The 24,430-nt window shown below is 40.3% G+C and overlaps 2 protein-coding genes across 4 annotated transcripts in view; one reads left to right on the top strand and one right to left on the bottom strand.

Moving 5' to 3' along the window:
- arid4b (AT-rich interaction domain 4B) overlaps positions 1–7,919 on the bottom strand; it is a 40,152-nt gene extending 32,233 nt beyond the window's left edge. For all 3 annotated transcript variants that reach the window (XM_051429130.1, XM_051429140.1, XM_051429148.1), the window contains exons 1-2: positions 7,718–7,919; positions 5,204–5,252 (exon numbers count right to left, since the gene is read on the bottom strand). In XM_051429130.1, the coding sequence (XP_051285090.1) occupies positions 5,204–5,209 (6 nt within the window). In that variant the 5' untranslated portion in view covers positions 5,210–5,252; positions 7,718–7,919. The remainder of the gene's footprint in view (positions 1–5,203; positions 5,253–7,717) is intronic.
- Positions 7,920–8,695: 776 nt separating this feature from the next.
- On the top strand, positions 8,696–23,599 carry ggps1 (geranylgeranyl diphosphate synthase 1). The gene is made up of 4 exons (XM_051429195.1): positions 8,696–8,983; positions 12,873–12,967; positions 14,242–14,312; positions 21,878–23,599. Exons 2-4 carry the CDS (start codon positions 12,895–12,897, stop codon positions 22,679–22,681), a joined length of 948 nt encoding a protein of 315 aa, XP_051285155.1. The 5' UTR covers positions 8,696–8,983; positions 12,873–12,894; the 3' UTR covers positions 22,682–23,599.
- The last annotated feature ends 831 nt before the right edge of the window (positions 23,600–24,430 follow it).

The raw sequence follows: 24,430 nt of genomic DNA, 5'->3' as shown, positions 1-24,430 counted from the left end.
GCCGATGATTGCTCAGATAATTATTTCAAGATTATCTGCAGCAGACCCATTAAATCCCCCCTTTGGTGTGGAGTGCAGGACAATTTTTCTACACTGAATCCAAGACTGACGGACCCATATTTTCAACACAAGCCTTACTGGAAATGTCAACTACTCCATTCACATTATTACAGACTTATAACCAGTGGTTGAATGTAGTACAATTTACCTAAACATACTACATGGAGTTTTTAAAACTGGTTATGAAACAGTCTCAATTCAATACTGACCTACATAAACAAACAAGACCACCAGTGAGAAGATTGGCTATTTATATGTTTTTATGTAGTTGCTCCTAATGCCTGCCACAGCGTCGGATTCCCATTGAAATCAATTAAACGAGTTGGTAGAAACACTACTACTTTTATCCACAGGAGCCAACAGAATCAACACAAAATGTCTAATAAGGGCTTTAGTATTTCCATGTTATGCAACATTATGTATTTCTACTTTACTACATTTTAGAGGGGAATGTTGTGCTTTCTTTTTTTTTTTTTTTTTAAATTCTACTACATTTACTTGATAGCTATTGCTATTACTTTGCAAATGAAATGCGCTCTGCACTCACATGGGTGTTTTCAATTACTCTGGCAGATTAGACAAGTCTAGTCAAGTGTAAGTTTGGTGGAGCTGTGCTGAGAATTACATGATTTCAACTGACTAAAAGTAAGTTACAACAAAAATAAGTAAAGGAGGCTTAGGAATGTGTTTATCAAGCACCATTTGTACACACCAACACAGACACTGGCCGAGAAGAGGTCTAATTAAAAGATTTTATACACAAAATACATGATCAATTCATAAAATAGAATATAATATTATTGAATATTGATAGTTTCTATACTATAAGGGTATAGAAACTAGTTAGAATTTGCTGCTGCAACATTTACTTAGAAAGGTGTTTATTACATTTATTTTAAGCATCAGTACTAACAAATTAATTACATATTAAAATACATTTATATTATTTTATTTTTAATACTTTAAGTACATTTTTCTGAAAATACATACATGTACTCAAGTGATATTTTGAATACAGGGCTTTTACTTGCAACAGTACTTATTGCTGCCAATAACTACTTATTAGTGTAACTCAGATATGATGTACATATAACTGAAATAAAAAGGCAAAGCTCGCTTCCATCTACACCTTGATGTCAACCTTCCCACCATCATCCACCAACCGTGTGCATGAGTGCATCATCTAATTGTTTCTTGTGAATTTCCTGTTCAGGCATTGGAGATCAAATTATATTATCGTGTGTGTGTGACTTCCACTTCAGATCAGAGTTTCAGTTTGTGCCTTCTTTTCACACCAACGATTCACCTCACTGGCACTGCATTTTTAATTTTAAAAGACAACCTGAGTTTTTAGGTCACCACTGTTGCCACTGCCCTGAATTTACTCTAGACTGTGCACCTCTCAAGGCAGAAATTATTGTTAGGATGAATGTGTCACTACGGTATGTTGGTATGTTTCGTGTTACACAACAGTGCAAGATGATGTTAGGCTCATAAGCTGGTTTATATTCAGCCTTTGCATCAGGTGAGGGTGGTGGAAACAGGAAATCATAACAGAGGTCTTAGTTAAATCAAGTTAACTAGATTTTAGCATATTGATTGTCTGTATAAACTGCACTTTTTAAACATACCATTCAGACACTAAGCGGCGTTACTGTAATATTATGAACAATTGTTTTTGACCCATTATATTGTGCTGTAATGAATAGGCTTGTAGGCCAAACAAAGGAACATGCAAGAGTCATGCAGGAAAGAATTAAGCTCAGTCTCTGCCAAGCTCACACGTACAATAATCCTGCTGTGAATCACCTCTTTGTCCAAACCAGAGTCACCACAATTCCAGTGACTGGTGCTTCAGCAGGAGTTGCCTTGGCAATGCCATGGCAGCCCTAAACTAGAATAAAATAACAATCTTAATATATTTTGTTTACGGACTTATTCCCTACAATTTTGAGCAGTCCTATAAGTCTACTCCACCTGCAGCTTCACATACACACTAAATAAACTTTAAACATTTAAAAAAACAACAACTCTGCATTTGAATATAGAAACCTGACAGCAGCTTTTATACCACTTTTGAGGAATTACTGATGCTTATACTCTTAAAGCAACACATGTCCTGACCACTTACCAAACATGTGAACTCTAAAGTATCTCAAACTCAAAATGCAAATAGCCCATTTTTGCATAAGCCATCTGAATGAGTAGTAGCAGTCTCGTATTTGGCCTCAGTGGGTGTTTCAATACTTGCCAAGCAGGGACACCTTCAACCTACTGCACCTGACCTGCTGAAGGGTCTTTTCCCAAATGCTTCAGTATGTACCGTATCACAACAGCGTCACATGCTGTTAACTCATCTACATGCAGGAATAACTGGACTTTTCACTCCCACAGTACAGTAAATGTCTTACTAACAGCTTCGATCTGTCTGAATGGTTACTGTTCTCACACAATAGAACAACTTTGGACTGCCAATTGCAGTAACCCAGCAATTTAGTATTGTGCTTCCACAAAGCTGCGTGACTCACAAGAGACAGATTTGAAACAGAATGGTCAAATTTTAAGGTTTCACTCTCTCGCATAGGTCAGGCTCTAAAAAGACTGAATCCTACATTTCCCATAATGCATCAATAGCATCTTTCATTAGACCTACCCGGCCTCCTAAATGCCTTCAGTTTGTAACGTATGCTTTATGTCACACGAAGTCTCGAGTTCAAGCGGAGTTATTTCTCGTTATAAACAGGCTGAGTAGAACGTCTCAGGACAAGTCAACTAAACTACATATACTACATATACTGAGTGAGTGAAAGTGAAAGTGTGCAAGAGTTTTGGTTGTTGTAGTGTAAAAGGTAAAGTCTGGGGCATTTTTTTAGAAGCGCCGCTGTCCTAACAACATACACAGTTACAAGCATGTAGACTACACCATTAAGTTATTAATGAGTTGACGGGAGTGTATAGATGGCGTGGCCGTGGCCATTACGAGACAGTGCTTAAATCTGAAGTTAAATATTTAGCATGTGCTCGCATCACTGCTATTGATGCTTGAACGTTTTTATTACATCTTGTCTAGGTTATTAAGGTCACAGACAAAGTGCAATAGCCGAGTACAACTACCAAAATCCCGTTTAAGGAATTTACAAGATTTTTAAAGATTAAATGAATTGAGAATTCAAACAATTGCATTACACATTAGTCCTCTTTTGGGATGTCTACTGTTAAAGGACTTTTATCCAGAACACCGTGTTACAGCAGTGTCTGCAGCTGATGAAGAAAGGCTGCAGACCATAAGCCAAAGTGACATGAAATGCTAAGCGAGCATAATGAAAAGTTGTCCTAGTTACAGAGCAATTTACAGTTTAGGCATGGAGCAGATGCTCCTACTATAGAGAGCAGTAAAATAAGTGAGCACTCCTCAAGCGTCAGCAGAGCCAGATGACTCAGAGCGCTATGAAAACAACTAATGCTGCAACATTAACCAGAAAATGTCAATGTGGAAACATCACTCCTGTCAGCAGTTGTGAAAGTAAAAAAGTGTAAGCATAATAATCACCTAATAACAGCCTACTGCTATCCAGCTGGAGAGAGTAATAACTGCAACATGGTCATGAGCACTAACGGCAACAGTTAAATGAACGCTCACATATTAAAGCTTTACTCCAGGAGACACTTTTTTTTTTTTTTTTTTAAGCAGCAAAGCTCGCCTAAGGAGTAAATTAGGTGCTAACCCCTTTTTGTTTCTAGATCATCTGTGCCAAGATGCTCCCTGTTCACTGGAGTGAGTTTCTAGTCATGACAATCGGAAACCCATTGTCTTCCTCTGACAAAAACAATTCATTACATAACCACAAATCATGATGCAGTTCAAGTCAGCATTACTGGTGGGACAAGTATGAATGCAGGCAGCAGAGATGGTTGCTGACGATAAAAATGTAAACCTTTGTACCCGGACAAAATAATTTTCCTCATCTCCCATACGAGGCCTTAATAATAATGCAAACAAAAACATTTGTGCTGGTAACTATTTTCATATATATAACCTGATGCTTTAGGTTTCAGTTTAATTGGATACTTTGATAGACTGCTAACATGTCTATTAGAGGATGGTGGTATAGTTTGATTAACCACAATAAGAAACCTTAATTAGGTACAAAGTGACTACAAATAATCACTAGAGCAGATTTTAAATTGTCCACCACTAACTCTCCAGTTGCAAAGCCAATCAAAGTGCTCACACCTTCTACTTTCTTTATTCTTTGCCCATCATCCTGTTACACTTCATATTACGTGTGCCACATAAGATGTAAGTAAACATCCAGACTCTTGCTAAAGTTTCCGTATGTCCAACCAATTAATTTAAAAGGGAAACACCTCTGCGGGTTGGATTATGTTGTGATGGCTCGCATGGCAACAAATGACAAGCTAAGACACAACAGCCGGCAGGCATAACAACAGCCACAAATCAGATCCATTGAAAATATGAAAGATGAAATAGCTTGCATCACAGCCTAGTTCCCAAACAATGACAGTTGTGACTGAGATTGAAAAGAGCTGGGGAAAAAACCAATACCAGAGGTTTTTAAATATTCTCTAAATTCCTCAGCTCATTTATTCTGTTATTCGTTTCTTATTATGCACCAATAGTGTCAGCATTGATTTTGGTTAGACACTCACTATGAAAGCAATTGAATGTTACATCCACATACATCTCTACATGTCCAGGCCCTATCTCAGCATGTAATTCAATAACATTGTAATACAAAGCATAACATCAAAATAACAGATCCCAATTTGTGTTTGCAAATGCAGCTGAAGCCACTGGAAACTCAATATCATGCTTATCAAATAAATATATTACTTTGGCTTATGTCCAAGACACTTGGCCTTGCTGTGTTTGAACAAGACCAAAATTGACATTTAGCAAAAGTTCACACCCGCTATATTCATGAGAACAAAAGGATGAGGCCATGCATTTAAAATATTGATATTACATTTAACATTTTATGTTTGATGTGCCTGGTTGAGACGTGTTTATACAGGACTTAAACTAAATTGAGCCAAGACTGTTGATGCAGAAGTAGCAGTGATCTAATTGAGTTTCCCCCGTGGCATTAAAACACACGCAAGAAAAATGAATGAACATTACCTTCATCTCTCTATGAGTCCTCTGGGTGACCAGTGCAACGAATCAGAGGCTGAAAACAGAGGTTGGAGAAGCTGTTAGGCATTACAGACAGTGCCAACTTCAGTCTGCCACAACAAGACACGGTTGTGTTATGATGACATCACTTATTCTGCTTTACTGCTGGATGCCATGAAGACTGGGCGGTAGACAGCACACTTTACACAGCTTAGAAAAAAAAACACATCTGCACATGAAATTGTAGGGTTCAGGAGGGTGGGAGACTCGTGTGATTGATTTAAGAAAAAAAGTTTAAAAAGGTGCATTTGCTTAAATTAATCCTAACTAATGCAATACGCTAAATAATATATGTGCATCTCGGGCTTTTATACCAAACAAATAAGTAAAACCGTGGCAGGCTGATCACTCTCATTCGCAGAGCCCTGTAAGCCGTTTATGTAATGCCCAGTGTGCTGTGTGTAGTCAGTCAGCAGCCCAGACTTGGCTTGTGGCTACGAAGGGCGAGCAAACACAAAGTAACTAGTCGCAGGGGTGGAGAGGCGACCTCCTCCTCCTCCTCCTCCTGTCTGCACAAATGCACGGATAAATGGGTTTTAAAGGGTGAAGTGATAGATACAGTAAAAGCAGCACGGTGCTCGGTTCTTTCTGAGCACGGCAGCGTGGCTGTGTGCCTGCTGTCTGCACTGCACTGACTATACCAACACTACAGCAGAGGATGACGCCATTTCTGTAGCTGACAGTCGGCTAAAAAAAAAAAAAAGGAGAACACTTCAGCTCACAAACACTGGAAAATGCGGGAAACGGTGGCCGCAATTCACCTGCCCCTGCCAGAGCCAGTCTCCCTCCGACACCAATCTCTGGGGTTTTAGAGGAAAAACTACCCCGACACCGTTCATTTTCATTTTCGCTTCTCTCCCTTGTCTCGGTGCGCCTCTCTCTCTCTCTCTCTCTGCGCAGAGTACACTCGACAGCAAATTATATTAAAAAAAATAGACCGATAATAACACAGCTTATGGGGGCAGACAACACCGCTACCGAAGCAGACCTTTGGCAGAAATGTCACATTAAAATAAGAAAATAAAAAAAGCTGTGTCGCAATAACAGCTGTAAGTTACACAAAGTGAGACTCGGCTGTGCGGCCCTATTTAAATAAAAAGTCACTTTCTTTTCTTCACATAATGTTTCTCCATATCGACTCGGTCTGGCATTTTTCTCAGAGTGAGGTTAGCTCCTGACAAAGAAACAAGGTCAAGACTTGTAAACGCATCGCATTTAAACACCTACAACATCATTATTGTTTTATATTATCATTATTATTATTGTTATAGCGCAAGCCAAGGTCGCAGCCCTCATTTGTGCTGGGGCTCTTTGGTCGCGGAGGATACAATGTCATCCGCGCCCCAGACAATTTGCGTTAGACCAAGCCGCTTGCAAGTGAGTGACTGACCACCACTAAAACACAATAATGTACACATACACACACAGCTTCAGCCGTGTCGAGTCCATTTAAACCTCTCCGGTAAACGATTCCTGCCCGGTCAGTTTGTGGTGAGTTACGGAAATAGTGCAAAATACTAGTCACGCACACGCAGCATTGAGAATAACACAAGTCTCCCCCCTTCTTGTCTCTCTTTCTTTCTCTCTCCCCCCTTCCAACCACCACCACCGTATAGCAGTGGGAAAATAGTCCACCTCGCATCTGCTAATACAGCCACAACTGATTAAAACGGGCGACTTCCTTGATAAACGTTACTCGGTTAGCTCCCAAAAAAAAACCTACACTCGGGTGCAAGTCGACCGGGGAGTGAGGTAGCACAAAAAAAAAAAAGGACAAACCAATACCTGTTTTTTGTTTTTAAATAAAAATAAAAAAAAATTTTAGCCGTTGGTCGCACAAATCACATCAACCGCAGCGAGCTCGAGCTAACGCAGGTCGCCAACGGTTGGAAAAAAAGGACTCACTTTTGACGGCTTATGAGGGAACAACCATGACAGCCGCTGCTCGACGACCAGAGGAGAGAGGGAGAGAAAAAAAAAATCTCTCCGAGGATTCCTCCGCTCAACAAACACAACACTCCCGGTGGCTTGTCCGAAAAGCCTGGCCCCCCGAAACTATTCAACCCCCGCGGAGTAGCATAACCTTTCACCGTGCTCATCAGCTTAATTCGGCTGGCTACAGCATAACTTTGTTATCGAGCTGACCCAAGTTTTTTTTTTTTCTCCTCCTCCTCTATTCTCGACCGTCAGCTTTTTTTTTTTTTTTTTTTTTGTGTGTGTGTGTGTGTGTGTTACTGTCCCAGTCGTCCCTAATTCATTCATTCCATAAAATCCAACCCCCCCATCTTGAACACAGCGCAGCATTATTAGTTCACAAGTTAACCTAACGTCAAGGTTGGCTTGGTTAGCAAAGCAAGGGGGAAGCAAGCAAGGCTGGTAACACACACACACACAAAAAAAAAAAAAAAAAAAGAAATGTTCAAAATAGCGATGGCTTTGGCCGAACAAAAGCAGGCTCACCTATGCTGTCAAGTTGAGAAACACTTCTGCTTTTCGACGAAAGTGTATTAGTAATCCATTGGAACATTTATGTGAGGAATCTGACCGGTTTTAAATCGTCCGTTGGCCGCCGGTCGGTGCTGGATGCGGATGGGGAAAAGTCGTTTTCGCAGCGCGCTGCTGTTTGCCTTGTTGAGTAGCTCCTCTAGCCTAGCTCTTTCTGTGATCCGCTCAGCCCCCCCCCCCTCTCTACTCCCCTCCCCTCCCCTCCGCCTCCTGAGAGTGATTGACGGGCGGTTTAAAGCCCGCCTCTTTCGCATCTCGGTCGCCTATTGGCTGGCACCGCGAAGGGGACCCGCCTTAGCAGCCTGTGATTGGCTGATGCGGGAGAAAAATATCCATGGTAAGGTGTATGGAGTAATCCTACTGGGTGGCTTTCACAATACAGAGAGAGATAAAGGGGGGGGGGGATAAAAACACGCTGTAAAAAAACTACAACTCCCAGATTTGGAACGCGTTGTGCGTTCGATATGTATTACAGAGTGTCCCGACAGCGCGGTGACGTGTCGGAAGCTTTAACCGGGAAATGTAGCAACGTAACTGTGGCAACGTAACTGAGGCGCCCATGTTACATTCCCAACGTACATTTTACGTAAAATAAAGACGTTCAATTTATTATTTTTTATTTTATTTTTTAAATTATATTTTGCTTATAGGCTTTTTGGCACTTATAAATAATAATAAAATATTTATTTAAGTTATATCTTGATTAAACCCCATTTAAAGTTAATTTAATGTAGCTTATATTTTAAAAAAACATCCTGTTAATATAAGCTGCTTTGATTAATTGTTAGGTATAACGTCCATTGATTGTGTGATTGTTTTTAATTAAAGACGTTTAATAAAGTTAAAAAAAAAACAAATTAAAAAAAAAAAAAAAATCCCCACCTACTGTGCGCCTGCGCAGTAACGGAACCGAAACATATATAGGTAGCTCATCACCAGTTTGTCTTGTGAAGCAGAGTGCATGCTGGTAGCGGAACTAGCGTAGCATAGCATGTGGTGAAGTGGCCAGAAACACAGGGAACCTAAAGATCATATGACACTGTGGCTGTGGCCTCAGTCGACCAGCGTTGAAGTGGAAGTTTTAACTCTGAGAAAGAGAGAGAGAAACACTCAGCGGCGGTAGAGTAGAGATTGTCAGCTTGCTAACGCTGGCTAACTAGCAGTGTGTGGCTAACAGGACTACAAGACCGGCAATCAGCGGACTGACAGACAGCAGCCAAGGTGGGTGGAGTTAAGAGCACAGGGGGGGGCGGGGGCTGGAGCAAAACTGTGTCACAGCTGTTTTTTTTGTTTTGTATATGTAGTTTGGGCTCAGTGTGATTTTTCCATTCATTAATATTTCTGTTTAAGTTGTTTTAAGGTAAGGAAGTTTAATGCCAACATGAACACTTCTCTATATTTTCTATTTTGGGTTTTTGCACCCTCCAGCAGGAGCAAAATCCTCCTAGTTTCACTGGTAAGTAGCAGGTAGTGATGTGCCAGTGACCCATTCAAAGGAGTCACAAACAGGGCTGCGCAATTAATCGAAATATTATCGATATTGTGATGTGCAGGTGCAATATCAGGCTTGTATAAAGCTCAAATGCATCATAAAATAACATTACACCTACCTGACCTACAAATCTTGAACATATTCACGATTCAGTTGGAATTAAGTGTGTAAATATTGTACACTGTCCCATCCCCTAAGCCCTTGTCACAATCTCCACTAACTCACTCACTGAATTTCCTCTCCTACCTGCTACTGAAACTCTTATATTGATTTTATTTGTGGAAAGGTATCATGTTAATTACTCCATCAGGCCCTGAGCCCGCCCCCTGCCCTGAGCTGAAGGTCTGACTCGGGCTGCATGAATCACTAACTCACATCCGCCACATGTTCGATGTCACAAGCAGTAACCGTCCATGAATCTTAATTTGTCCATTTTATAGTCTTTTAGTTCGATTCTGTTTAATTAATCATGAAATCCAGCAGATTGTGTTTCTATTGATGCCGTTCTGATTATAGATTTCATGGGACTGACTTCCCTCCACTAGGAGTGTCATTCCTGTGGCAAATATTAAGTTATTTTCACAATTGTGACTCTTTTTTATTGGTATTTTAATATTTTCTGCAACTTAACTATGTCAGTGTCAGTTGTCACTCTGCTGCTCTTTAAAAAAAATAGTGTTTAGGGTTTTTATTTAAATGGGAAAGATCATAACCTCCGTGGCAAAAGTTAAATGAATGAAAAACAATACTTGCTTGCTTTCTCAGTAACATCCTAAAACAGATTTACGGCTGCTGACATGTCGTAACAACAAACCATGCACACTTCTCTCCGGTGGGCCACTACCTGCCAGTGGCATTAGAGGGATCTTGGTGTGTCTTGCTGTTTGGTTGAATGTCAAAATCATTAACATTTCAGAGTGTGTAAATATGGAATAGATACAGTTGAACTGAGAAATGGCTGCACTTGCTGCAGAAGAGATGAGGATAAAAATGTGTATTATGTATTTGTTTTCCACTTATAATGTCAAGTGTGCAGTTTAAATTGTGGAATTTTACTGTACACTGAATTACCAGTTTATCAAGTTTATAGACCTTTCTCACAGCAGCCATTTTGACATGAAATAGTAGGGTAAACACAGTTGTTAAGAATGATACTAATTAGGTTTCCTGTATCATTTAGAGTATCAGAGCCTCTCCAGTGAGCCAATATGCACAACAGCAGCACCCTGACTCTATTTGACCTTAATAGAACCAAACCTTAATTAGTATCATTGGTGACACCTGTGTTTACCCTATTATTTCATATCCAACTGGCTGCTGTGAGAAAGGTCTATACCAGGTCTGTGTTAGATTGAATTTGTACCTATAAAACTAGCAACTCCTATATGGCTCATATGGTCGGCTCTAGCGTTCGGTGGAGAGCTGAAAGTCTCGCAGCTCGGATGTCAACTTCTCAAAAGCAACGATGACGCGGTAAATAATATTACCTGACGAAGAAGAGCCGCTCTTCCCTAATATAATATTGTGCCGTCTCTCGGGGGAAATGGAATGCATCATTGTGTTATTTGATATAAAATGTTGTGGCGGTCTGATAATGTAATTTATAATGAGTAGCTGTGAGGCTGTGCATTGACTTCACAAGCGGAGCAGCAGTGAATGTTTTCCCTCTTGAACTGAATTTTATATATATATATATAAATAATATACTGGCTTATAGATCTATATGATGTGACCGGATGCGTCTTGTGTAGTCTGGGCTTTTTAAAAAAAATTAAATTAAACCTGAACTGCCAATCTTGTGTAAGAATAAATTTTTTTTGGTGAGGATCACAATCCGTCACAGACAGATTAGTTTTTCTGTTTTTATTGCTACGTCACACGTGAGCAGTTTGAGTGATTCAACAGTAATGTGATTGTTTTAACTTGTCCATGTGATCAGTGTGTCACCTTGCACTCGGGGATTTCATGGCTCTGCACACATGCATCTGGGACACAGTGCATTACATCATGAAAATATTTAATCCGATTTGTCGAAACCTTTCATTTTTAATGTAAAACTTTACAAACGGCGTATTAGTTTTTGCATTTTCTGCATCTCAGTTATTTGCTTATTTAAAGTAGGGTTAGAGAGGGTCAGAAAAGTACCTGAAAAGATCTTTTTAAAAGTGCTTGGATTTAGCCTACCAGATCAGTACTCTAAGCTATGATGCAACTGTTATACATCCCGTTGACTGGACCAAGCTTCACTATCTTCAGTCAGACGGTATAGTACTTCATAGCGGGGGATGGGGGTTGTACTGATTTCCGGACTGTGTTAAGTCTTTGCAGCAAACCCAGAAAATCAATATAGTTTATAAAGTGTTTTTAGTTTTTTATGCAAGATGTTAGTTGTTCATTTGTGTGCCTTGATAAATAAAATGGTTAAATTCAAAGCAATTACAAATTATCAATGATTATCGATATTAAAAAAAAAAATGGTGATACATTTTTCAGCTATATCGCCCAGCCCTATTCTCAGTGTCTGTAAAATTTCTACTGCCATCTAATTATGGCAAACCATTCAAGCCTTGTATAGTACTGTGCTACATTCATTTGTGTGAATTATTGGCCCTTCATTTTAAAATGTTTTTCTTTGAAAATTGCTTGAAAAGTCCTAGAAATGTATCATTACAAAAGACCTGCAAGTGTCACTCACAAACGATACCCACACAGTTCCCATGTATGATTGTGCAGTTATGCATCTGATGTCAGTCTTCAAGTCTGACGCTGATCTTGTCATGCCAACAGATTGCTCTCTGCAATTTCTTCAACTACAGTTCACCGGTTCCCCAACCTGCCAGTTAAGAGTCAGCTTTAAGCCCGGTGCTGGGAAATAACTGATACAAGTCATCTAACATGAACACACCGCAGGATATAACCAATTAGAATTATACACCTCACTGCTTTTGTTTTTGTTTTTAGAGTGATTGTGGACTTTCACAAAGCCTTTTAACTTTCAGAGCTCGGTAATATCAGCCAGCTCTCAATCAACCGCAGATGTAAGGCATGACAGACTTTTGTGGCTTGAAACCGCTGCTACACCAGATCAGAATCTCTTAAATAATCTAATCTCTGAAGAAGTCATCTCTTTTTGGAGAGAGTGGGGTAAGCCATTCTGGAGAAATCAAACGCCATGATATAGTGCAAACAACAAGTAATGTCACTGACGTTAGCTGTGTTGTGGCCTCGTAAACTGTTGCTGCAGTTGCTGCTGTCTCAGTTTCAGCACACCAGCTCCAGACAGCGATACACTCCTGCTGCTAACATTACAACAACAACATATCTTGGCAAGCTAGAAAGTAAGCTGAATGTACATTAAGTAATTTAGCCTTCCCTGTTTAGTGTTGTGTGGCTCGGTCAGCTTTGTTTGTTTTTCATTTACAGTGTTTGTTTATTTTCAGCACAAATACAGAGCGGAAAGTTAGCAGATATTTGCTTAATTTGACAAAAAAGTGTATTGGATTGATTGTAATCGGATTACATAGAAATGCTTTTTAATCTTTTAAAAATGGCGACTTCTTCAACAACTGCATTTTGGTTTTCCTCACGTACTTACTGTTCTCTGTCCTTTTTTTATAGAGACTTGTGTAAACCTTAGGCAATGGACAGTGACTCACAAGCCGCCTCTGAGCGAATTCTGCTGGAACCATACAAGTACTTGTTGCAGCTGCCAGGTGAGTCTTTTTCCATGTCAGTGACTGTAGGGTGGTGGAAGAGGTGGAGACGTGCTGGTGAAAAGGTCATCAGAAGCCTCGTATACCGCTGATGAGTCCTTGAGCTACACTGAGCCCTGACCCGCTCACGTGTGAGTCACATTGGACCTTAGCTTCAGCAAAATGTCCTAAAATTATGAATGCGATAAAAGGCTCTAGTGTACAAACAGAGGACATGATTGCTAAAAGATTAAAAGTAGATAAAAACAAATGAAAATGTTTCTATATTCAGGTGATTATACACTAATGAAAACATATTGTGAATATTATATTCAATTTCTTAAAGCAGATTAAATTAATCCATTGTAACATTTTGTTTTACTTTGTTTTGCATTTAGAGCACAATCATGACAACTGACTCATATGCTACTTAAATTTCCAATCTGTATTTTGGCAGCAGCATATGGTCTCACTGTGTTAAAGATGTTTTGTTCAGTTTGAACATGAACAGATTTAATGTCTTATGATGTCTTGTACTCATATTTTGAGGCTGTCTTTTACATTCATTGATGACTCCAAATGGTAATAAAATGGGACAGTTTGAGAAATAACACAGAAGACAGCAAACTGTGCAGAGTTGTGTGCATGTTTAACATCCCGGCTTTGTTGAGTTTAATTTATATTGACTGATCACTCACTCACTGCTGTTTAGGAGACAGACTTTATTTGTTTCTTCAGTTTTGACTGGTCACTTTTTGTCAGTGACTGACCTAATGCCAGAACTTTATTTTAGTAAATATGACCTAAGTCCTAAGAAAGTCTCAGTTAGTTAGAAATATTATTTTTTGGTCTCATTTGATGTGTTGTTGTAAAGCTTTTCCCTGCAGAGCAACAGTGAGGGTAAGATCCGTGTCATGTTTATCTTTTATATTGACTGAAATTATGACAAATGGGTTCTAAAACAATATAATCCTTTTTTAAAGTTCAGCTTCTCTGGCAATGTGTAGTTCCCACCCACCAGCTGTGTTACTATACACCTCAACAAAATGTGCTTTCACAATATTTGCAACATAAGGACTAAAAATACTCATGTCAGCAAAGCCTGAGCAGTAAGACCTCATTTTTTTTTTTTTTTTTTTTTTAAACGTAGAATGTGCTGCTGATTTGTAACATTGTGCAGTCATTGTGAAGGGTGCAATTACAGGTTATCTTGTTTCTTTTCCTTTTCGTACTACAACACATATGTCTTTTGACTATTAAAACAACTGAACATTTGTTTTCCACTCTCTCCTCAGGAAAGCAAGTGAGGACTAAACTATCCCAAGCATTTAACCACTGGCTTAATGTTCCAGAGGACAAACTGCAGGTGAGAAATCAGCCATTTCTATTCTCTCAACATTCAGAGGTTTATTGTTGATGACGGATCCACGAAGGTGAAATGATGCTTTGCTTGTTCCGGAAAGGCAATTTATTTTGTAATGCAACCAGAGTGTTCTGTCAGTTGAGTTGTTCCTAACTGAATATAAATGTAAAGTTGGGTGTAGAGCCTTGAGCATCCATGATTTATTACAGGAGGTTGTTAATGCAGCTGGGGATCAAGTGGAATGAAATGAAAAAGGTGTAGCAACGGTTTAAAAACAGAACAGTTACCCCTTTTCAATATTTGCCTGATCCGGGTGAAAAATACAGTCGGATACATTTTGTTTCCCATGTAGATAATGTGTTTAGTCACTTTTTTAAAGGTGTCGTGTGTAGAAGTTAGTGGCATCTTGCGGTGGAGTTGAAGATCGCAGCTCACTTGCTTCATCCTCCATTTCCAAGTGCAAATGAGGAACTACGGTGGCCGCAAAAGGCCCGAATAATGTGGCTCCATCTAGAGTCTGTGTTTGGTTTGTCCAATCTGGGCTACTCTAGATACATGGCGGTCTGTATGGAAGGCAACCAGCGAGATCTGTCATTATTCTTTGGTAACTATTCTTATTTCCAAGAATACATGCATATTATGTATATTGTATTCCATTTCTGCCAATAAATCCTCCTAAATGTTACACACTGGACTTTTAAAAAGTAAAGTATAGCCCAGATGCTACAGCTACGTTAAGCAATTTTAAGATACCATTTGGGCAGATGAACTCTAAAACAAGTTGATTGGTAGAAGACAGTTGTTTAGTTAAACATCTAGCAGACACAGACCAACATTATAAAAGTCTAGACCCAGTATTTAGTCGTTTTAGTTTTTGTTTGGCCTCCATCAGCTGTTGAGAAAAATATCTGGATCTTAATTTTGCTGAATGTTCGTCTCTCTTCATCAGCCAGTTGTTACATTTGTTTGAGGTACGCTGAGTTTATCGGAGCTGTTGCAAATGAGTTTAAAACCGAAGTGAAACCAAACCACATAGTTAAGTTGTGGGGCCTAAAACTAAAATGAGAAGCCACAAGAGCAAAAAGCTGTGATACAGTAATTCGTTGTGGGGTTGTCGCTATTATGGACCTCGTCTACGTTACATATAGTCCATCGATTAACTGTTTTTATAAGAGATTATTTCGAGGTTTGGCTGCTCAGAGGCACAGTCCATTACCCTGTTTCCAGACCTTTGGATTTCCGCCCACATCACACATTTTGTGGAGCGATCAAAAAGGATCTGGTGTAGCTCTGGTGAATGTGTCACTTTAAGGAACAGCAGGGGTTAAGACTACAGTTACTACCTCCAGAACAGCACAGCAGAGCTTGTTTTAACCCTTTGATAATATATAAAAATAAAGAATAATGGAGGAACAAATGCAGCCTTGAATAAATGAAATATGTAAAAATACCTGCCTATTGTCTAAATAATGACTGATTGTATTGTGCTTCCTAAATCATTATCATTCAAACTTGAACTGTCTTGCTCTCTATTCTTCCTTTTCAAAAGGCACTTTGTTACAGCTACTGTTTCATTTCAGAGCTTTCAAATCGCTCAGTGGTGGCACATCAATATTAAACAAACATCTCAAAATTATGTTTAAAAGAAAGTAGAACAATGCCAGCTAACGAGCTATTGATGGCTACAATACCGCAAAAATTATGTGCTCTTCAACTGAAACATAATACAGACATCAAAAGCTTTCAAATTAAGTTTTCATGAATCCAAGAGGATGGGAACCTGCGTACTAAAACTATATTTTTAGCATTTCCATGAAGATTAATAACATTTTGATGTAAAAGAGGATCTTTGCCAGATAATAGGTTTTCCATCCTCTCCCACTTCTGCTTTTAAATCATGCATAGAGTTGCAGCTTGCTTCCAGCTTCAGTCATCATGGTTTTTAACTGTAGTCAATTGTTTTGACGGTGTCCATACCTAAAAGAATGACTTTAGTTAGTTTTGACTGTGCAAATAATGTGTACTGAATCCACTTCACGGTATCATTCATAACGGTTTCTTGTTATGGTGCTCACGTTCAGTTCAGTGTGTTTCTGTGCATGCTGGTCATGTGACAACCAACCCTTCTAACTAGTACTCAGACGACCACCTCAAGTTCAGCTTTTTTCTCTTGATTACTCACCCTTGCCAAGTTAGGCAGATTTGTCATCTGCTGTCTTACCTCCTTTTAATATTCCTCTACAGAGTCTGAAAAAAGCCAATCAGTATGATTCCAAAACTCTAAAGCATTGTGTTTTCCCCCTAGTCACATTAGATTTATCTCTCTCTCTCTCTTCAAAGTTGGATGGAAAAAGGAACCAAATTGATTCTGAGCACAGTTGTAATAGCTGTAGTTTATAATCAAGGGGTTTCCCGGAATATGATAGGGCGAGCTACCAGAATATTCTGTTTTTTGTATGCATGATAAAAATGGAATAAATGGTGCTACAGTGGAGGATGATGGCAGGCAGCCCTGTATATCCGTAAAGAAAGCCTTGACATCGGTGTTAGTTTATGCTTTTTGAATGAAAATGGGTCATAATGGTAGATAATTGTTTTACTATACAGTATATTCCAGATGATATATCTAAAGAAACGAATATTTGGCAGAATTTAGGGATTGTTTGTTTATGCATTTTAAGACATACTGCATCCACATTAATCTCCAGTGAGAGACTGCTTCTTTTTTAGCTCCTTGTGCCCCTGATCACCTCTGTGAGCAAAGGATTAGCATGATTCAAGTCACAGACAGCTTCCCAGGCAAGCGTACACCTCCACTCATCCATTACAGTGTTACATATTCTTGGCTTGCCTGGTTGGATGGCATATTGAGTCACACATACAGATAGCAGGCTTGTTGGCATTCATGCTTCTTCTCAGATAATATCAAATTAGCCATTTAAGAATGATTGGTTTTATTGAACAGGACCCTCCCCACTGTCCACTTAGGGAGATCAGGCCATTGACCTTATTATACTGATAGCATTAGCATTGTTGTGGCTGAACACTGGTCCTGTGTCCAGTGATGAAGATATGGAGACCAATCAGTGTTTTCCTGAATCTACATGCCTTTCACATTGCAGAATGCGGAGTCTGTCAGGTCTCATTAGGTTTGCTGTTCAACAGGTCTTCCTTTGTCCTGAATGTTTTATAAATCCTTCCCAAATACAGGAATCCTCCTCCTGCAGCAAACCTCAGAGGTCGCACTGTTTCCTGTGGTCATTTCATCTTCCAGTGCATAATAAAAGTCACCCCCCGATGTGATGACTAGTTTCAGCCCTGGGTGCATGTGTGTGAACAAGTAATAAAGTTGTCAGTCTCGTCTGAGGAATTATTGAATATTATAGATCAATCCTGTTATGTCAGCCCTCCTCCTGCTACAGCATCCATCTCACACTTTGTATCAGTGGAGATATATTTAATCACAGTTTTCACACTACTACTCTTACAGTGGGCTGCATGTCTTCAAATGAATGAATTCAGATCCAAAATGAATAAAAGGAACGACTCAACATTCAGTGTGGCATTTTTGATTATTTTCACATTACACGCTACGTCTGTTGACTGAAGGGCTGATGTTTTCACTTCAGGAGCACATCTGCTCCTTGAGGCTTCACTGACATGTTACCTTAGAGTTTGACTGATCAGTTTTTGATGTGAATTAGTTGTCAGTTCATATGGCCGACATTTACATTCAGATTGTAACCGAATCTACATTTGTTCTCCTGATAGTTCCACTTCAGACTTCCTTGTTTTGGTACAGCGGGTAGGTGAGGTTTAAATTTACCACACATATCAAAGCACTATCTCCCCCTTTGACTCCCTCTGTCTCCCCCCTCCCCTCTTCGCTCTCTCTGGATAGCGGCTCTGTAAACTCCTGCTGAACCCATCATGCAGAGTCCTCTCGTCATCATTAGCACACTGCTGCCAAGAAGTCGCCGCCATGGAAACAACCGTGCCTTCAGATAGATAGAGGCAGTGACTGTGGCACACTGTCTCACTCATTTGCCAATGAATTTTTTATCAAGACCCCATATGTGCGTCTCTACAGTGTAGTACAGCACAGGTTGTTGAGGTTTGGGAAATTCCCTCTGTACACACCAGTTGCTTTGTAACCTTCAGCTGACTGGCTTTCTCTTGTTCTCGGTCTTTTTTTCTCTTCCTGTCAATGTTTAATAATAATCAACTTTATTGCACATCATAGTAAATCACAATACAAAGAATAATGTATAATACAACATGCATATTACAGACAACAATGAATTGAGCTAACCTATTGCATTGGGTATTAAATGCACCTGCACCTGCTCAATTTGTAAACACCTCTTACACTGATACCATATTCATGTCAGTTTGAGGCAGATTGAATTATTGGTTGACGGTGGGGAAACTTGTATTATATATTATTCTGATAATGAATTTATAGCTGATAAATTATAAGTCAATAAAAATAAGAATATATTTTCAGTTCTTAAGCCAATCGTTTGATAGGCTTCCTGTCAAAGTCAGAACTATTATTTCTTCTCATTATAACAATAGTAATGTCCTCAGGTGGGCATAAACTACAGGTTATCTTATTTCTTTCTTTTTAAAAATAAACAATATAAAACAGGAGGGAAACGGCATCAACAAACACTATGATTAACAAAAAAACAGCATGAATCCTGCATAAAGATTATACTCTGGCTTTGTGAGTATTTTCTAAATGAATGAGAGAACATTTCTGAATGACACAATCCAGTAGGTGTGGTGTGTCATTGTGTGGGATGAATATGTTAAAAGCTTGGCCAGACTTACAGTCCTGCAGTCTGACTCAGGTGTCAACTGTAGTCCCTCTAGTTAGACAAGTTTATGTGAGCACATATCTTACTTGGCAACTTCAGAGTTATTTCCCCTCAATATATTGGACTCAGTGTACTCCTTTGTTGTGAAATAGTGTGCATTGATAATGGACCACTGGTTATGGCTTTGACAAAAAGTGAGTTTCTGAGTAAGTAACCTCTGGTGATAATCAATGAAGTGTTGTGGAGCTGTGAGGGCTTTCAGCACTACAGTATTTCACAGCAACAGCCTGTCTAGTTGGATTCCTTGGAGACACTCGAAGTCCAACACTTGAAAATTGTTGGTGCTTGTGTTTGGGGTTTGATAGCTGCTGTTGAGGCTGAGGCTGTTGTTGATGTGATTTTTGTGCCCTTTTTCCTTTATCTTGACAGGGAATTTGAATTCACAAAGACCACACTCTTTTTGCAATGAACCTTTGAATCCTTGAGTATGTTTTTGGCCAAGTAATGTTCCATTGTCTTGTTCATGTGTGTGTTCATTTACCCTCAACTTGCCTCTCGTGTAAGGTTCACTCAGGTTGCAGGAGAGCGAGTGTTGGGACCTTGCAAAAAGAAAGGTTGTGTTTGGTGGATAAACTGCCCAACTGACTCAGCCTCGATCATCTGCCGGACCCACTGAGCCTCTTTGTGGTCCCCAGTCCCATACAAACATCATTTGTTTCAGTGTTTTACTATGGGATATGCCTCCCTGCGTATTCTTCAGAAGCATGTATCTCATTGCAGCAATCCTGAATGGCTGGTGATTGCGACATCTGCGCCGGGCAGAATCACTTGTCCTTAAATAGCTTGCACTATGACGCAGCATCATTCAAACACTTCTTGCTTTGGAGCATATCTCAACCCGTCAGCTGGCTAGCTTAACATCTGTTGCCGGGCGCTGAGAGAGAGAGAGAGAGAGAGAGAGAGAGAGAGAGAGAGAGAGAGAGAGAGAGAGAGAGAGAGAGAGAGAGAGAGAGAGAGAGAGAGAGAGAGAGAGAGAGAGAGAGAGAGAGAGAGAGAGAGAGAGAGAGAGAGAGACTTTATTAATCCCCTATTGGGGAAATTCTTTTCACTCTTTTATTCACACACACAGGCTGAAATACACACTTCATGGCACTTGTGGACATGCAACAGGGAGAGAGATGGTGGAGTGATGGGCTCGCCACGTGAGCGACGCCCATGAGCAGTGGAGCATTTAACTCTGGGGCTCAACTCTGCATTTGTGGAAATGGAATCTCAAGTAAGGACACACAACAGGTCTGCTCGTGCTGCCTCTGGTTGGTCATCGAAGGCTGTGGTTAATACAGGCACTGTGCCTGTATTAACTGTGAAGAGTCTCTGATGATGCTAGCAAGCCAAGCGCTGGGTGGCCTGCCTCAGACTGAAGACATCATGGCGGAGGGAGGTTGATGGTCACTGTGGAATGTATAATTGCACTGCTCTTTTTAGTGTCCTGTTGGTTTGATTTTGGACTTGATTGACGTACAAAAAGCCTTTTCTGCGGGGTAAGGTGTACCTGCTTAAGGCTAACCCTGCCTTTGTGTCCAAGGTGGTTGGGTAATGCTCTCCCATTGACCTTATGGCATTCTCTTCAATGCCTTGTTCTTCTTGTGAAGAACAGCGGTGGCAAATGATGTGTCCTGTTCGTGCCTTGCACATCTATATTGACTGAACTAAGGGGTTTCGGAGTGTCCAACTCTTTGTATCCTGGGATAATATCCATATGGACAATCAAAAATATGGACAAAGTTAGGCTCTCTTTCTTGATTGCTACCCGTGGCCTGGCTACATCCTGGGCCCTTCTTGCTGAGGCAAAGCTAGAGGTGCTTATTTATAAAGATGCTGTATCATAGCACAAGCTATTTAAGGGTAGTGATATCTCACTACTTTGAGAACCAGGGTTACGCAAGTAACTTAAAGTTTTGTGTCAAACATGGACCTGAAACAAAGTCCTTTTTGGTTATCATGTTGAGGATCTGCCCGAGGGATGTTTACTATGTGTTCCACTGATAAATGACTACTGCAATTATTTGCTTAAGCAAGCACAGTATCTGTGTGCTGCCTCATCTTGATGAAAGAATCTAAAGATTTTATCCATCGTCCACATGACTCACCACAGCAGTGCATGTGTCTGAATGTTGACAGGGTCATACTGTAACGCTGTTGGAGTTAGTCACCATACTCCTCATCTATGTCGGAGGTTAAATACTGAAGTGAAAATGTGCTGAGCCTTGTAGTGTCAGATATAGCTGCTCAACCATGTGACTACATCTCCTCTAATCTCTTAAAGCCACTGTTTCTCGCTCTTGGTCAGAACATCTGAGTTTTAGAGCAGACCAGATCAAATGGACAGCAGTCTTATCAATCTCTGAATCTGAAACCTCTCCAGTCTGGAGTGTCTTTGCTGAACTCCTCATTCCTTCTGGCTGACTGCCTGGTTTGTCTCAGCAACATCTATTTTGTCTGCTGATGAAGACTCTCACTAGTGGAGCAATGCAGGCAAGAGTGTAGACATGGCACCCTCTACTGTATACAATTTGTAATGCATAATTCAAACAGCGCTCCTGAGAACCTGTCACTGTCTGTGTTACTAGTCAAGAAGAGTAGAGTAAGGTTAGAGAAAGTTCTCTCAGCATGAGCATCATTGTAACAGTTACTGAACGTTAGTCTACAGCAAAACAAACTATGTATTGTTTGTGTCATTGTCAGGTGATCATCGAGGTGACTGAGATGCTGCATAATGCCAGCTTGCTCATAGATGACATCGAAGACAACTCCAAGCTGCGGCGAGGCTTCCCTGTGACCCACAGCATCTACGGCATCCCCTCAGTCATCAACTCAGCCAACTACGTCTACTTCTTAGGGTTGGAAAAGGTTCTGACCCTGGAGCACCCCGAGGCTGTACGAGTGTTTACCCGGCAGCTGCTAGAGCTGCATCGCGGTCAGGGCCTGGACATCCACTGGAGGGACACATACACCTGTCCCACTGAGCAGGAGTACCGCAACATGGTGCTGCAGAAAACTGGAGGGCTCTTTGGCCTGGCTGTGGGTCTGATGCAGCTCTTCTCAGATTGGAAACAGGACTTAAAACCACTGCTGGACACACTGGGCCTCTTCTTCCAGATCCGCGATGACTACGCCAACCTCAGCTCTCGCGAGTACAGCGAGAACAAGAGCTTCTGTGAGGATCTAACCGAGGGCAAGTTCTCTTTCCCCACCATTCATGCCATATGGTCGCGGCCAGAGAGCACCCAGGTGCAGAACATCCTGAGGCAGCGCACAGAGAACATGGACATCAAACGATACTGTGTGGACTACCTGGAGAAGGTTGGCTCGTTTGCCTACACTCGTCAGACTCTGCGGGACCTGGAGGTGGAGGCCTACCGCCTCATCAGGGAGTTTGGGGGCAACCCTCAACTCGAGAGCCTTGTCAAACAGCTCAGCCAAATGCATCACGATGGCGAGGCCACAGTAGAGTCCAGTACTGAGCCACAACCCAGCCACAACCCCTGAACCTCACCCACCTTTCCCGGTTACATGACTCTCATACTGTCCCCTGCACACTCCGCTAAAACAGAAGCTTTGTTAATACACTGATGCAGGCATACACATTCCTGAAGAGCTCACCACACACACACACACACACAAACACACACACCGGTATGTTGATTCACAAACTGTTTTATGAGTCACAATGAATCATTAAACTTGAGCACTTTAATTCTGGCTGACAGATTTGACTGCGTTCAGCAGCTGTGGGACAGCAAGGCAGCCCCAAATGTTGCCTGTCTCTCTTTAGTGAGCTAGATGGCATCCTTCAAGTGTTTCTTAACAAAGTACACATCAGCAATTTTTGTATCCGAGTGTCGCTGTGCCGTCAGTGGAAGAAATTAATTAAAATAGAAACTTACCGCTTATGGTTTTTGGTTTGCTTTTCTTAAAATGAAAAATAACAAAATGACAACAAAGCTAAAAAGCCTTCCTTTTGATGTGCACTACAGTGCATATAAATGTATTTTTTTATGTTTCGCCACAGAATGAAAAGAGTTTATCTAGGGCCGAGTGAATGCTGGGTGTTTTTTCTGAAGTCCCTGTTTAAAATAAGATGTGGATGTCTCGAGTGTATGATGTGTGATTTGAGGATCCTTAATCATTAAGCCGCCAGAGTGCCAATCCTGTAGAAAAGACCTCTGCAACTCAATTGTCTACTTGTTATGTAATATGCTGGCATCATATGCAAAGTGTGCTGTTTATGCTCGGCTGTATATGAATACTCTGCAGACTGTTTTTCCATCTGGTTCTAATTCAACACAGCTTTTCACATCTCTAATATTTTATTAGGGTGATTCAGTTATGATATTTGTGAGTAGACACTGTGCTGCAGTTGACAGCTTATTTGCATCTATTGAATAAAAAAAACATAAATCTGTGGTTGTGGGCTTATCTCAATTTCTAAAACAAAATGTCACATATCTCTGTGGCGTCAAGGTTTGTTTGTTTTTTATTGTTTTGAAATGAACATGGGGGAAGACAGGGACCCTTCAATCTCCAGAGATGAGCAGCACCATCTACTGAGCACACAGCTGTAATTGAAAATCAAGATGTGACGAGCAAAAAGTTGTTTTTGTGTGTATCTTTCTGCCTTATACAGTATTTATAGGTTCTTCCTACACTGGACCCGATGTCTTATCTAGGATCTTGAACATTTACGCTACACATTTAATACACATTACAAAACATTAAGCCATCGTTATCCATAGTATATGTCATCATAAGCCTTCTCCTGCACCAGAGTCGTGTGTTTATTTTTCAAGGCAAACTTTTGCGAACTGGCTGATTCCAAATATTACAGAATTGCAATGTGCTTTGTTTTTGAGAAACCTTGCCTAAAATGTTTTTTTATTTTTATCAAATATTTACACCACTTATCTATGTCAGTGTCAGTTTTCACTCTGCTGCTGCTTGGATGTTACGTAGAAGTGGAAAAGCAATTTTGTAAATAAACATGTAGCTGAATTTTTCTCATTTGTAACTGAATGTTATAAACGATTATAAAAGTAGTCATTGGTAAAGAATGTATTTTTGTTCCTTTTTATTTCAAAATGGGCAAAATCATAACCTCTGTGGTGGAAGTTCAATTCAATTCAATTTTATTTGTATAGCGCCAATTCATAACAGAAGTTATCTCAGGACACTTTTCAAATAGAGCAGGTCTAGACCGAACTCTTTATAACATTATTTACAGAGACCCAACAGTACCAC

This window comes from Dicentrarchus labrax, unplaced genomic scaffold (genome assembly GCF_905237075.1).
Source record: "Dicentrarchus labrax unplaced genomic scaffold, dlabrax2021, whole genome shotgun sequence".
Classification (NCBI taxonomy): Eukaryota; Metazoa; Chordata; class Actinopteri; family Moronidae; genus Dicentrarchus; species Dicentrarchus labrax.
This window is presented reverse-complemented; position numbering and strand designations above follow the sequence as displayed.

Bases quoted from the DNA above. Each gene is read 5' to 3' on its own strand.
- ggps1 (XM_051429195.1), top strand. From the start codon at position 12,895: ATGGACAGTGACTCACAAGCCGCCTCTGAGCGAATTCTGCTGGAACCA. The intron at 12,968-14,241 runs GTGAGTCTTTTT...CTCTCTCCTCAG, and splicing joins GTACTTGTTGCAGCTGCCAG to GAAAGCAAGTGAGGACTAAA. The intron at 14,313-21,877 runs GTGAGAAATCAG...TGTCATTGTCAG, and splicing joins TTCCAGAGGACAAACTGCAG to GTGATCATCGAGGTGACTGA.